The 15695-nt window shown below is 32.8% G+C and overlaps 2 protein-coding genes across 2 annotated transcripts; both read right to left on the bottom strand.

Moving 5' to 3' along the window:
- Positions 1-631: 631 nt before the first annotated feature.
- On the bottom strand, positions 632-2356 carry LOC111783863 (cell division topological specificity factor homolog, chloroplastic-like). The gene is made up of 2 exons (XM_023664696.1): positions 2164-2356; positions 632-1388 (listed from the first exon to the last, which is right to left on the bottom strand). The coding sequence occupies exons 1-2, from the start codon at positions 2248-2250 to the stop codon at positions 795-797; spliced, it is 681 nt and encodes a 226-aa protein (XP_023520464.1). The 5' UTR covers positions 2251-2356; the 3' UTR covers positions 632-794.
- A 1891-nt stretch (positions 2357-4247) lies between these two features.
- LOC111783875 lies at positions 4248-5133 on the bottom strand. Its single transcript, XM_023664708.1, has 2 exons — positions 4589-5133; positions 4248-4432 (listed from the first exon to the last, which is right to left on the bottom strand). Exons 1-2 carry the CDS (start codon positions 5051-5053, stop codon positions 4346-4348), a joined length of 552 nt encoding a protein of 183 aa, XP_023520476.1. The 5' UTR covers positions 5054-5133; the 3' UTR covers positions 4248-4345.
- Positions 5134-15695: the final 10562 nt, after the last annotated feature.

Here is a 15695-nt window from a genome sequence, read left to right as displayed (position 1 = left end):
GATGACAACAATAACTTTAGGCAAGTAGAAATTTAGGGTAAAGACATTAGTCTTGTGCCTCTCCTACATTCCAATTCTTTTTGAACTTAAACAACGTGTGGAACCAAACTTTAATGAATCTTTTTCATCCCCCAAATATGACATATTTAGATATTACAAACATTTACTGGACCAAATATAAATATTTAAAAAGTATATGGTACATAATTACACGTATTTTAAAGATGATCCCGAAAGTTCATATTCATCCAAACACATTTTATGTATAATAAAATTTGAATAGCATCGATTTGTACATAATGTTCCGTTTTAATTTTAGTGTTAAAAAAATTTAAGTCCAAAATTTCACCAAAACCTAAAAAATATAAGTCGTAACACCTTCCTTGATCACTTTTGTATAGTTTAAATTAATTATCATCACCCATACGAGAGCCACCTGTACGGTTTAAAAATAGTAATTATCATTATGAAAATCATTTGTAATTTAAACTCCAATTGATCGAGACTCTTAAAATGAAGATGAGTTTCGAATCTTCGACATTTTTAATGAATTATATTACATATATTAACTAATTGAGTTACGCACGCGATCGTAACAATAAGAATGACAGATATAACCACAGCAATATAAGGTAAAGACTAAATCCAGCTACAATCTCAATTGAAACCACAATCCTCATTGCCGGACAGAAATCCATCCAATTTATATACAGAAGAACAAAGCTTTTTGGCTACTGCCACTGTTCAAATACAAATTATTTATCAATTTCACCCATAGGAAACCATAGATGCATTCAATCTGGAATGAAGAAATCAAACCTCACATCAACAGAACCAGTCGTCTCACCATTATCTTTGTACTCGATGTTCGTTATCGTTGCACTCTCGTCTGCTTCTTGATATTCTGCTTTCACCCTTCTCACAGGTACCGTGACAGAGTAAATGGTTCCAAGATCAGAATCCGTTGACATGCTCAACTCAACTTTATCCTTCGATTCGATTTCAACGAAGTCTGATAGAGCTTGCACTATGTTACTAACGATCTTTCGTTTAGCCTCGTCGCTAACTGCACATCGGTCAGCAAAGAGTATCATCTTTAGTCGCTGTTTGGCGATCAGGGCATTCGAATTTCTCTTCGATGTTGGAGTAGGAAACAAAATTCTCCAAGCTAAGTTCAACCGCTCAAAGAAGTTCATGTTTATGGCATTCAGAAGGAAGGTTTCCGCTTCTTGGCTTGATGTTTTCGACGACATTTCATAACTTTCTGAGCTCCGAGTAGTTATCTGTGAAACGCCACGCCTATTACGACTATCGATTGCCATGTTACGCCATTTCAGTGCAACATCATGACTGCTAAGCCCTCCACTTGAAAAGCCAGAGAACTCAACCTAGGATGAAACACAAATGCTACAATAAGCAACAAGGCATATCATCCAATTGTTTCCAAGTCAAAATTCAGAATAGCTTCCAACGAATTAGTTGGTTCAATTACAGAATAAGAATCATTCTGAAATGTATGATCTGTGAAGGTGAGCTCTTGGAGTTTTCCTTAGACTAGAATCTCTATGATTTTCCTTTCGATCCGGTATAAACCTAACAAAGATTTACATTTGAACAATGATAGAAGATGAAATAGAAATGAAGTTCTCTCCCAACTGTTTAAGGTACATCACATTCTTCACTATACCCTAAATCTAGATTTACATGGTGGGTCTCCCCAACATTGATTTTAATAAGACCACGAGGAATATATTCAATAAAGATTGCACAAAACAACAGCCTATGGGCCAGGCAGAGAGAATTCCTGTCAAAAAATCTAAAGAAGTTTCAACCAAACGCCGCCACAAGCGATTGTCGTACAAAATGAAGGAAAACAAAAAGATGCTAGAATTCACGTAAAACCCTAGAAATCTGGAACACAATTCAGGAATCCGATAAATAATAATAGTAATACAAAAAGAACAAAGTGCAGAGCTAGGGTTGACAGCGCCTCCAATTCATAAGTGCTCCATTGGAGAAACAGGCAAGAAAAAATTCACACAAAGAATCAAAGAATTCATATCTTTGAGTCACCAGATTCCACATTCAGAGAAAATTTCCGACGCTTCGTTAAACAATGAAGCAAACGAAGGAAGAGAGATCGAAAGAGAAGAGAAAATGGACCTTCGAAGAGGGAAAAGAAGTCCGACGAGGGTGAGGATGGTGAGAGCAGAGTGTTGCGGAGACTCTGAGATCTCCAGAAACCGCCATTTGCGTATGGGCTGTCGATTGTGTGTGTTCGTTTCCCTTCAGATGAGCGCCGTTGTCGCTGGTGTGCACAGAAGCCACCCACTCTCGGCTTTCAGTGAGCACTGGCATTGATTTTCACGTATCAAAACGCTGTCGTTTTGGTTGATATGAGAAAATCAAATAATTTTATGTGACGTCATTAATTTTGACTTTATAAATGGGAGTCGTATTTAATGATGAGAATTGTTTTTAAAATAATTGTAAAAATAAGATTTGGAATAAGATTTAGTACAAAAGGGTGAAGTCGAAGAAGTCGAAAAGTAATCAATTGCCTCTGCATGTGACAACCATGGAGACTGCCCCTGCGTCGTCATAGCCAGCAAGGGTGGTGGAGAAGAAGATGATTAGGGGATTCAAAAACCATTGAAAATAAAGGATCGGAGTTGCTAAACTAAGAGGGCTCTGATACCATGATAATGTTTGCTTAATTCACTGCACCTAAATGGTGTGAAAGTTATCCATTTATAATCAAATAAATTACAAGAATATGAAGAGAGTAATAAATGGAAATATCTATATATTTGCCATATAATAAAATTTCAAATATGATATATATGGTAAACTATAATTTAGTACTAAATATCCTTAACATATATATTGTTGAGAGAACCTTCGAGCTACAGGTTGAGTCTTGTATCTTTATTTACCGCAAGCAGTCTTTATATCCATTTGTCATAGTTTCCAATCTTTATTTACCGCAAGTGTTAGAGGAACATGTACAATAGTGATCTTTGCCATTAGACTAAAAATATTTCATTATAGTCTAGTCCATATTGTTGAGAGAACCTTCGAGCTACAGGTTGAGTCTTGTATCTTTCGATTAATCTATCCAAGAGACTTATTATTTTGTAAACCCACTTGCAAGAGATGAGTTTGATATCTATTGGTCTTGGCACTAGTTCCCACGTTTGATTTTGCTCCAAGGCTATAATTTCTTCCTCCATTGCCGGTTGCCAAACCGTATTTTGTAATGTTTCTTCATACGTCTTTGATCATCTAAGTTGTTAAGGTGTTATTTGTTTTTCACTTATGTGGTATGATTTCTTCAATATTGTCCAAACCTGGTAATACTTCCTTCTCCGAGGGCCACCCTACTTTCATTACATCACTCTGATCGTCAATCATGTGATTTGAGCATCCTGAATCAAGGACCTAGTCATCCTCGTATTCGATACGTTCTCCCATCATTGGCATGAGCTCTAGCTCGTCTTCTTCTGTGGGACATAGTACCTCTGCATCTCCATGTCAGAGGTTGCCGCATGACTTTCAATAGACTTGTAAATAGGACATCATGCATGTCGCCCACGCGTTGTAGTTGTTGTTGTTGAGTTTCTCGATTCCTCCAACGATTTGGAAATTACCCATCGTGTTGGCTATACCTCAGTAATACCAAACAAGCTCTTTCGACATAAAACTTGCAGAGTCAAGGACTACTCATGACACAAAGAAACTCACTCACTAATAATCTCAAAAAATCGTTTCTGATGTGGTAAATCAGACAAACCTGTAACCACAGAGCATACTAAGAATAATAAGAAATCAGACAACCTACACCAACCTCGCTCTAATATCATACTGTTGAGCACAACTCTTTGTAGGAAACACTCGCACTCTTTATTTACATCAATCGATAAGAGATTACAAGACAAATCCACTTTGCTCTAATTGAGACCGGTTGTTATGAAAACCTAGACGAGATGGAGGGTATTTATAGCCGAAACTATTTAATTATTTAATCTATTCCTAAAATATCTAAATATTTTTTACAAAATATGTAGGTATTTTTATCAATTAACTAAATCATTTTTCTAAAGTATATGTATATCTTGAGCTTGACTCATATAATTATTGAGGTCGACTTGATCGATCGAGGGATGATATTTAAACACGAAGTAAATTTATAATTTAAGTATAAAATATTTGTATTTTTTTTATTTATAAATTTATAGCACTTGTATATTACACATTTAACATGTATGCAAGAAAAGTATAACTCAAAGCCATCAAAACTGAGCAGCTCCTCCCAGAAACTGAACCATTTTGAAGGCTATATTTGTCATTTCACTCTCACAACGGGAACCTTTCGACGAGCTGATAGCATTTCGTTCATTTGGGCGATCTGAAGTAAGAGCTCACTGATTTTCTGGAAAATAAAATTAAATAAAATTTGAAAATATATAAAATTAATTTGGATAATTTTTAATAATTTGAATTTATAAAAATAAAATTGATTAATTAATTTGAAAAATGAAAAAAGAAAAAAAGAAAAAGAAAAATGATTGGGTGTTGAAGAAGGAACCTGATCCTTGTGTTTAAGGAGAAGAAGCAAACGGTGTTGGTTATCTGGACACACACCCGCAGTTGGTGGGCGCCATGGCAGCCGCATCTTGATCTTGATCTTGATCTTGAACAGAAACAGTAGCAGCAGCAGGAACAGAGCCGCCGCCATTGCAGTAACCGGCAGAGCAGAGCATAGTCTCCTAGCGTGGGATCCAAATCCAACAATCCCAGAAATCACCTTCGCTTTAACAATCTCCCACCCCCTCATAATCGCTTCTCCGACTGCTCTCGATTGCAAATCCGAAGTCGCCGGAGAAGACGGCTCATCATCAGATGGTTCATCATCAGATGGTTCACCATCAGATGGCTCATCATCGGAGTGGGCGTGGGCTGGGGGAAAAACAGGGGATTTGTAATGAACAAAATAGTCTTCTCTGATTACAAGCAAATTTTGAGGCTGAGTCAGGGCTTGGGAACCATCCATTGTGTTCGAGTTGAGTTGGATGGAAACAGAGATATTTGGGTCAGACAATGGCAGTAGATGAAGAATGTAGAAGATAAAGGATATTGGTGGCCTTTCCGGGGATATTTTCACATTTAAAATATCACACCAAAATCTCTCTCTCTCTCTCAAATTTTATATTTATATAAAACTAAAAATAAATAAATACAACTATCTTATGCATCTGAGAAGTACCACGTGACTTGAGTATCTTAAGAAATACTCATAAATGACCCCACTATTTAGATACTGTTCTATACACGACCCACACATACGAGTATAGGCCCACAAGTCGGTTTGTGCACCTCCTGGTCTTCATTCTTAGTTGTGCGAGCATTCTCTGGAACTATTGATGTTGGACACTTGTTAGGAATAACGATTGTTGCAACATAATGCTCGTTTTCCTGTCTTGTAACATACGCGTCCGTACAATCATAACAAGGGGATATTTAATGATGTATGAGATCAACATTTTCATTCATTATCATGTAAAACAACCCCTTTTATTTTCCTTCAAATCATATCATTTTTCAACATAGCCTTTAAGGCATGTATTAGAGTTGAATCTCGTATGATTCATAACATATATGGTCTTATGTCATATCATGCACATAACATATCCTTCGACATATCATATCATAAAACACGTCACGACATGTTTTGTATTGCCAAACGTGTTACAACATAACATATATTGTATCATCAACACGTCACATCATAACATATGTCATAACATATCACCGACATTTCATAGTCATATTATTTCATAACATATCGTAGTCATATCATTTCACAATCACTCTTGGGCCAATGAGAGGGCAGGACCCCATTGTTCAAGTACCGAATTCAGCACCTAAGAGAACAATTAATCTACTTTTTCTAAATGGAAAGAAGGGAATTCCATCTCGTGATATTATGTTCTCAGCTCCCTATTTGGTCAAGTCTCCAAAATATAGGTATATTAAATTAGTTACAAAAGTCATTCTCTCTAGGCACGAGTTAATAATGTACTCAGTATTAAGTATTAAGGTCGAGTTGTATATGTTCATCATGTGAAATATTGATCTTCTTAATTAACGAATTTATAAGTAGAGATTAAATGTTTTGTGGTCCAGTCTTATACAAACTCATTATATAAGATACTCACATTCACATATCTTTACATAAATGATTTGAATCAAATCATTTATAACAATTATACAATGGCTTTGTATCAACAGTGTTATTAGAATAAGACACTCAACCTTATACATATGTTAGTTATTAGAATAAGACATTCAACCTTATACATATGTTATAGATCGTTTAAGATATTACTTGAACATGATCATTCTCTGTGTTAACCAATATAATCAATAATATTAAATTATAAATAAAATAATCAAAATTATTATTATTATAAATAAAATAGTTAATTAAGAGGTTTTATGACATAAATCACAACACCAGTCTACGTCAATCTATTCATCAAAGTTCGATAGTCACACCACAACAACCAATTACAGATAATCAAACTAAATTCATCAATGAAGTTCTTAATTCACGATTCAATGTCTTAATCATGTTATTTCTATAGTAGCATAATAATACCTTATTCATTCACATTCAAGTCGATCCTATAAGTATTCTTTTGAAAGGTGTTCGGGTGAAACGGATAAAAAAAGGGGGGGGGNTAAATATAAAAGAGGTAAAGATTGAAAATTTGGTTCGGTTGAATTGACGCCAACTTGTTTCGATGAATTATCTTATCACTCCTACTTTAGGTTTGATTCTCAAGCTCTATTAAAAAACTTTAGTGTTTGGTTTTCAATATCATTCACATGATTTAAGCTTCGATTCTAATTGGTTCCTTCACCGGTGTTCAAGATCCACCTAGATGACACGCGTCGAAATAATAATTGACCTTAATTATTCTGTTATATAAGTGTAATAGGGAGGAAGAGACACATTTAGGATTAAATAAAGTCTCAAACAATTCAAACTAACTCAATTGGATTGGGTTGAATTTAAAAAAATTTATAATCGAAACAATTAGATTAGGTCGTCTAAAATGCATATCAACCCAACTACGGAGAGGACTATTATGTTTAAAAGATTAATTTGGTAGGAGTATATATCGAACCCAATAACCCGAACCGATACAAACCGAATTATAGAGGTTGAGTTGGATTAACATTTCGGGTTGGATTGAATTAATTTTCTGAAACAAAAAAATATTCCATTCGAGTTTGAGGTTTGTTAAGAAAAAATTTAGATTGGCTCAAATAAACCCATATTATATTATATTTATATATTTGTGGTATTGTTTGAGAGGTAATTGATTAAAAAATTATAATAAACTATTAAACAACTATTTATGCATTTTATATTATTTTAAATATATTATTTAATATAAATAATTTAATAAATAATTATCTATAATACTATATATTTTATATTGTTTTGGAAGAATAAACTAATAAATAACTATTTTATACTACTTCTAGATATATTATTTATAATATGAATAACTAATAAAAAATTATCCATATAGTTACGTTATTTATAATAGGAATAAAATAATAAATAATTTATAATATAAATAGTTTTATTTTCGTCACGGTTCGAGATTTGAAGCCTTGAAAATCACGTAACGAAAGACTCAATGACTCTTCGTCTAGCAAAAACCGTCAGTTGGACCAATCAACCTAGACCTCTGATACTAAGTTGAGTTCATAAATTTCTTGAGTTTATATTATTTTTCAGGTCTTCGCTAACTGTCGCTCGAGGTGGGGGAGCGTTCGAGAGCTGCATTGTCACTTGAGGGTCGTTTATGAGTGCCGACCCGGTTTGTGTACTTCGGGTCTTTTATATTTCGTTTGAAACAGTATCGAGAACTCTTTCTGGGTTTGTAAAAGCTTTTATGCACAAATATTGTCGAAAGTTGTAGCATGTTCTAAAAAATTGCAATGAGGTCTTCTTTGTGTTCTCACATGATTGTTGAGTAGCAATTTCATTGTGAGTTGTTTGCTTTGCAGCATGAATCAGCCACAAGAAGTGTGGAGAAAAGTGTTTGGGAGGAAATTCGCAACTTGAAGAAGTGTGTGATAATGATGTTTGCAAAGCAAGAGAAAGATGTGGTTTTTCTTGAAACAGTTGTGGGCTTGTTTTTAGTGATAGGGTTGCATCATATTTTTAACATTGCTTCTTTTTGAAACATCATATTGGATTAAAATATAACATTGTTTGATAACTGTACAAAGTGTAGGAAGAGATATGTCCACTTTCTTTTCTTCTTGCTCTACTGCCTCTATAATGGTCATCATCGATAGCTAAGGAGTGGAGGAGGGTTAACGAACATGTGTAGTGGTGCAGGGTCTTGTGGGAGGGACAGAAAGCATGGGTTTTGGCTTCCTTGCAAACAGAGTTTGATAAACCTGGAACCTCATTTTTCTTTATTCTTGTCCCTATACAATTAAACAATGCTCGCTGATTGCCAAGCTAACTTTCAACATTTAATTCTCCTACGGGCGACGATTAGGAGATGTGGGGCTTCGTAGTTGTCCTAGATCAATCGTCTCACCAAGTTCTTATTTATCTCTACGGGAGACGATTGATCTAGGACAACTACGAAGACCCACATCTCCTAAATGACCGGACTCCTATTAATTCTCCTTCACTCCTTGTTCTTGCTCGTTATTTTGCTAGACGTAGAGTCATTGAGTCTTTTGTTACGTAATTTTCGAAGCTTCAAATCCCAAATCGTGACGAAAATGACAAAAAGAAGAGAAAATAAAAATAAAAGTTAAATTAAATTAAACATTCAGATAATACAATTTAAAATCAAACAACACCTCAACTAGAACAAATTAAAAGACAATGCAAACATGTGTTGTTAAAGATTTGTTACAAACGGAGAAAGGGTTCGGGATACTGTTTCAAACGAAATATAAAAGACCCAAAGTACACAGACTGGGTCGACACTCATAAACGACCCTCAAGTGACAATGCAGCTCTCTAACGCTCCCCCACCTCGAGCGACAGTTAGCGAACACCTGAAAAGAAATCTAAAATGCAGTGAGAAAAAAAGTACTCGGTAAGCAGCCTACTTGTAGGAAAAAAGTACTCGCCTCTCATCGCATCCAGTTCTTGGTAGGTTTTCAGGGGCTTTTCTTTGGCTCTCATCGCATCCAGTTCCTGGTAGGTTTCCAGGAGCTTTTCTCTAGCTCTCATCACATCCAGTTCCTTGTAGGTTTCAGGCTCTAGGAAGTTTGGGCTTAACTCTATAGTTTGAGTGACCTTGTGGGACTCTTCCAATGGTGATGTGGTGTAGTTGGTTATCACGTTAGTCTAATACACTGAAGTTCTCCCTTGAAATTGAGATCCATCTTTTGACGAATTTTAAATAGTGTTACATTCGTAAAATCTATACCGGTACCAATGGAGAAAATTTAATGTCATGAACTGAGGGCTCTCAAATCCATATTTTGATGAAATTTAATTCTCAAATCTATCTTTTGACGAATTTTAAATCTATACTGGTTACATTCGTAAAATCTATACTCCGAATAGAGAAAATTTGATTTGATGATACAAATGGATAAAATTTAATGTATGAACGGAGGGATCTCAAATCCATCTTTTGACGAATTTTAATATTTTCAGAAATGTTCGAGAATCCAAACAACCTCTAGTACGAATGGAGAAAATTTAATGTCGTGAACGGATGGATCTCAAATCCATCTTTTGACGAATTTCAAATCTATATTGGTACGAATGGAGAAAATTTAATGTCATGAACGGTCATTCTCACTATTTAATCTGTATCACCGATAATCCAAACAATCTATGATGTGGATTTGTCATACTATGAGCATTATTAAAATTTTGAAATCCACCGCCTCACTGTTTAGTTGTATAACGATAATGATATGAAATCTCCAACACAAACATTTGAACCATAAGTTTAGATTAGTTCCATTAATCAAAACCATAAATTTAATGTTGAAACAATGTCATAGTAAATAAATATTTTTTTAAGTTTAACATATTTATTTGGTAAGTCTTTGCCGTTTAGAACCTGAAAGAATGCCTACTTTATAAGTTTAAATGCTTAAACAATATAACTATCTCCCATCTTTTATAAATTTCATAAATATATATATATATATATATATATATATATATATATATATTTTATAAATGATTGATCTAGATAATTTATAAATAAATATTTTGAAAAAAACACTCAATTGCATTTTGTTTGTCATAAATTTTTGTTTTCAAGGTTGATATTAATTTTAAATCTCTACGGCTGTATTGTTAATAAATGATTTTATTTTGTGTTAAAATCCCTTCCATCAATATTCTAATTATAAAAAAAAATAATACTAATATAGATTTTATTCTTGATTTCAAAATAAATGCATAGAATAATTAAAAAAAAAATAATAATAATAATAATAAAAGAATAAGAAGAATAGAAGTGCTTCCCAACAGGTAAAATATGCAACCTTCCAATTTACCGCTAACAATAAATAAAATGGGAAATATACTAATTTTATGTTTTTTAAAATAATTTTTATCATTCTAAAAAAAATATTATTTAAATTTATTGTTTAAGGTAACTCTTTGCTTTATTAAATATTGAATATTCATGTTTTTTTAAAAGAAAAATAAATAATAATAATAATAATAATAATAATATATATATATATATATATATATATATATATATATATATATATAATACTATTGCATGGTGAATTTTTAATATTTAATTATTTGTCCTTCAAATTTTTTGGTGGTATAGGGCAATTATAATTATTGATTAAAAAAAAACTCACAATCTTAACTATTTATTTACAAATAGTCCTCTATTAAAAATTGAGGAGTTAACCTAATTTTTAAAAGATTAAAATAGTTTATTTATTTATTTATTTATTTATTGAGTGAGTCACTTTTAATGAATACAAATGTTGTCCGATAAATTTATATGATATAATACTTTGTAAGTTAGACAAATTTTAAAAGAAACAAATTATGAGAAATAAATTATATATGAGAAAGTTTCTAATTCTTCATCGAGTTTATTTATTTATTTATTTATTTTACGAATTTTAATGAATTAATATAAATTGATATAAATTTATGATAAATTTATTTTAATATTTATTATAATCGTAGTAACAAAAATTTTAAATAAAATTAAAATAGAATTTTTGTGTATTTTTATTATAATAATGAATGTGAATAGATAGTTAGGTGACATTTATTAAGAGAGTTTTTTTTAATATTATTTTATTTAAAATTTTTAAATATATTTTAAATTTCTTTTTAAGTATATAAAAAAAATCAATATCCTAATTAGGTGAAGTTAATTGTTGTAGGTAGAGTCAATTTAATACACTTTAATAATATATTTTAAATTTCTTTTTAAGTATATATAAAAAAAATTAATGTCGTAAGTAAATGAAGTTAATTTAGTCTACGGGTTCACTTGTTGAAGCTACAATTTGAGGATGAAAATAACATAAAACCAGAAAATTATTATTTTTTCACCCTTAACTATTATAATCCAAACATAATGAACTAATTATAATTTGCACTTCAAATAAACTGAACTAAAATAAATGAATGTCTGAGTTTTACCTGTTTCTAAACGAAGGAGGTGCCCCGACAGTTAGTTCCCGAGTTTCTTCCCTTCGGAGGCCACAAGCCATGGATTGTGAAGGAATTTATCCCTCCTCCTACACATTGTCCTAATTTTAAAACACAAAAATTATAAGGCCACTGCTGGACAAACTAAAAGTGGTAAAAAAAATTGTGATTTAGCTATTAGAAGCAAAATGACACATGCAAACAAGAGAAGACTCGTATTTGGGATTGACATGGTGAAAAGTGTTGTGGGAGCTGTTGTCAATTATGGTGTTACTATGCACCTCTATTTATTGTTAAATATTTGATCTAGGTATTTCACTTGTACAAGGTACAATTTGAAAATGAACATAACATGTTTCACTTGTACAAGGTACAATTTGAAAATGAACCTAACATGAAACAGACCTGCTACAGATAGAAATGCTTGCAATCTGAAGAATATTCAACTCCGGAATTAACATTCCTCTTCTTTGGTCTACGGGTTCACCATTACAAGCTACAATTTGAAGATGAAAACAACATGAAACAAGAAAATTATTATTTTTTTCACCCTCAACTATTATAATCCAAACATAATGAACTAATTATAATTTGCACATCTAGTAAACTGTACTAAAATAAATGAATGTGTTTTACCTATTTCTAAACGAAGGAGATGCCCCGATAGTTAATTCCGAGTTTCTTCCCTTCTAAGGCGACAAGCCATGGATCGTGAAGGAATTTATCCCTCCTTCTACCCATTGTCCTGATTGTAAAACACAAAAATTGTAAGGCCAGTGCTGGACAAACTAAAAGTGGTAAAAAAACTGTGATTTAGCTATTGGAAGTAAAATGACACAGGCAAACAAGAGGAAGACTCGTGTGTTTGGGAATTACATGGTGAAAAGTGTTGTGGGAGCTGTTGTCGATTATGGTGTTACTATGCACCTCTATTTATTGTGAAGTATTTGATCTAGGTATTTCACTTGTACAAGCTACAATTTGAAGATAAAAATAACATGAAACAGACGTGCTACAGATAGAAATGCTTGCAATCTATAGAATATTCAGTTTCGGAATTAACATCCTTCTTTGGTCTACGGGTTTACTTGTACAAGCTACAATTTGAAGATGAAAACAACATGAAACAAGAAAATTATTAATTTTTTCCCCCTTAACTATTATAATTCAAACCTAATGAGCTAGTTATAATTTGCACCTCTAATAAACTGAACTAAAATGAATGATTTGCACCTCTAATAAACTGAACTAAAATAAATGAATGTTTGAGTTTTACCTGTTTATAAACAAAGGAGGTGTCCCCAGCAGTCAGTTACCGAGTTTCATCACTTCTGAGGCCACAAGCCATGGATTGTGAAGGAATTTATCCATCCTACTACACATTATTCTAATTGTAAAGCACAAAAATTATAAGGTCACTACTAGATAAATTAAAAGTGGTCAAAAAGTTGTGATTTAGCTATTGAAAGCCAAATGACACAGGGGAAGACTGGTGTGTTTGAGAATTGCATGGTGAAAAGTGTTATGAGAGCTGTTGTTGATTATGACGTTACTATGCATCTCTATTTATTGTGAAATATTTGATCAGAGTGTTTCACTTGTACAAGCTACAATTTGAAGATGAAAATAACATTAAACAGCTAAAGATAGAAATGCTTGCAATCTGTAGAATATTCAGTTTCGAAATTAACATCCTTCTTCTTTGGTCTACGGGTTCACTTGTAGAAGCTACAATTTGAAGATGAAAACAACATGAAACGAGAAAATTGTTATTTTTTTCACCCTTAAGTATTATAATCCAAACATAATGAACTAGTTATAATTTGCACTTCTAATAAACTGAACTAAAATAAATGAATGTTTGAGTTTTACCTGTTTATAAACAAAAGAGGTGTCTGGGCAGTTAGTTACCAAGTTTCTTCCTTTTTGAGGCCACAAGCAATAGATTGCTAAAGAATATTTCCCTTTTCCACACATTGTCCTCATTGTAAAGCACAAAATTATAAGTCCACTGCTAAATAAACTAAAAGTGGTAAAAAAGCTTTGATTTAGCTATTCGAAGCTAGATGACATAAGGAAAGAGTCGTGTGTTTGGGATTGGCATGGAGAAAAGTGTTGTGGGAGCTGTGGTTGATTACACTACAAGAAGGAAGGCTTTTAATATAGTTTGAAGATAGATAACATTTTCTATTGAATGCAATTATAAAAATGAAAGGATAAAAAAAAAAAAAAAAAAAAAAAAAAAAAAAAAAAAAAAAAAAAAAANACACTGAAAGTCAAAGAGAAAAAGAGGGAAAGAAAATAAATTGAAAAAGCCCAGCCCATCCCCATAAAACCCTAACATCTGCGATCAAGAACAACCATCTTCCTTTCAACCCTCTCTCACTGGCCGACAACACTATCTTAGCAAAGTAGTCTCTCCCTCTCCCACCTATTTGGGCAGGAGCAAACAACTCTCTCCCACCTATTTCGGCAAGAAAATCACTCTCCCGGCAAGCAGTGAATTGGTTCTTAGGAATGGGTTAGTTTAAAATCTTATGCCCATGTAGTTTTCATCCCCATTGGTTTAAAATCTTATGTCAGTTTTCATCCCATTGGTTTAAAATCTTATGCCAGTTTTTATCCCCCTCTCTTTCTACCTTCCTTCTTTTTTAGATTTTGTTTAGTATTATTAAAGAAAATAAATTGAAAAAGCCCAGCCCATCCCCATAAAATCCTAACATCTGACATAAAGAACAACCATCTCCCTTTCAACCCTCTCTCACTGGCTGACAACACTATCTTAGCAAAGAAGTCTCTCCCTCTCCCACCTATTTCGGCAGGAGCAAACAACTCTCTCCCTTATTTCGGCAAGACCTTGCAACTCTCTCCCACCTATTGGGCAAGACTATCTCAGCAAAAATCACTCTCTCACTATTTGGGCAAGCAGTGAACTGGTTCTTATGTATGGGTTAGTTTAAAATCTTATGCCCATGTAGTTTTCATCCCGATTGGTTTAAAATCTTATGCCAGTTTTCATCCCCCCTCTCTCTCTCTACCTTCCTTCTTTTTTAGATTTTGTTTAGTATTATGAGGTTTGGATTGGGGATTGAGGTGTTATAGTAATTTTTCCTCTCAATCTAGTGATGTATGAGTGTATGAATGAATCTTTTTGCTGCTGCAATGTGTTATAGTAATTTTTCCTCTCAATCTAGTGATGTATGAGTGTATGAGTGAGTTTTTTTTTGCTGCTGTAATGACCATACTAATGTATATAAACACATACTCCATATTTAATTTTTTTTGCTGCTGAAATTTGTTGTTACGGTGACTTTTCACTCGACATCACTGGAATAGCAACATTTTGAGGGAAAAAACACATACTTATACTAATATATATTTGGAGCCCATAAACACACACTACTCCATCAATGATTATTCTGCTACAAAAATAGATATATCCTCTTGTAAGGAAATTTTTTTTAGCTTTCTAGGGATATGAGTGAAATTTCTAGTAGAATAAGCAATATAGTAAGGGTATATTGAATCTTGCAAGATAAGTATGGAAATTAGAAAAATAATTCAATTTGAGCGTCTTAATTTGTTTTCATTCTTTTAATTTTGCCTTGCTTATGGATTTTTTTTTATTTTCTTGATTAGTCCATGCTGAGGCATTACACAAAGTGCCAACAAAGGGTGGTTTAAGGTTTAGCCAACTAATTGAAATTAAAGGTGTTCGAACAGATAACTAACTGTAAGTTACCTTATTCTCATTGTCGTCTTATTTTTAGAAAGATTTGAATGTACTTGTTACACTACATTTTTACGCTCTTTATTATCATATTGTAATACCCGAGCCTCAATTGAAAGTTTAAAATCTAAGTTTACCTTAAAAGTCGATCTCTCTCAATTTTAGTGAAGGTCTTAAAGACCAAAATCCGAGATGAGACGGAAGAGAAAAATGATGAGAAATAAAAGAACTTAAGAAAAATATAAAAGAAAAATG

This window comes from Cucurbita pepo, unplaced genomic scaffold (genome assembly GCF_002806865.2).
Source record: "Cucurbita pepo subsp. pepo cultivar mu-cu-16 unplaced genomic scaffold, ASM280686v2 Cp4.1_scaffold000109, whole genome shotgun sequence".
Lineage (NCBI taxonomy): Eukaryota > Viridiplantae > Streptophyta > Magnoliopsida > Cucurbitales > Cucurbitaceae > Cucurbita > Cucurbita pepo.
This window is presented reverse-complemented; position numbering and strand designations above follow the sequence as displayed.

Coding starts and splice junctions, on each gene's coding strand:
- LOC111783863 (XM_023664696.1), bottom strand. CDS start 2,250: ATGGCGGTTTCTGGAGATCTCAGAGTCTCCGCAACACTCTGCTCTCAC. Junction 1,389..2,163: donor CTTCTTTTCCCTCTTCGAAG/GTCCATTTTCTC, acceptor GTTTCATCCTAG/GTTGAGTTCTCTGGCTTTTC.
- LOC111783875 (XM_023664708.1), bottom strand. CDS start 5,053: ATGGATGGTTCCCAAGCCCTGACTCAGCCTCAAAATTTGCTTGTAATC. Junction 4,433..4,588: donor TCCTTAAACACAAGGATCAG/GTTCCTTCTTCA, acceptor TTTATTTTCCAG/AAAATCAGTGAGCTCTTACT.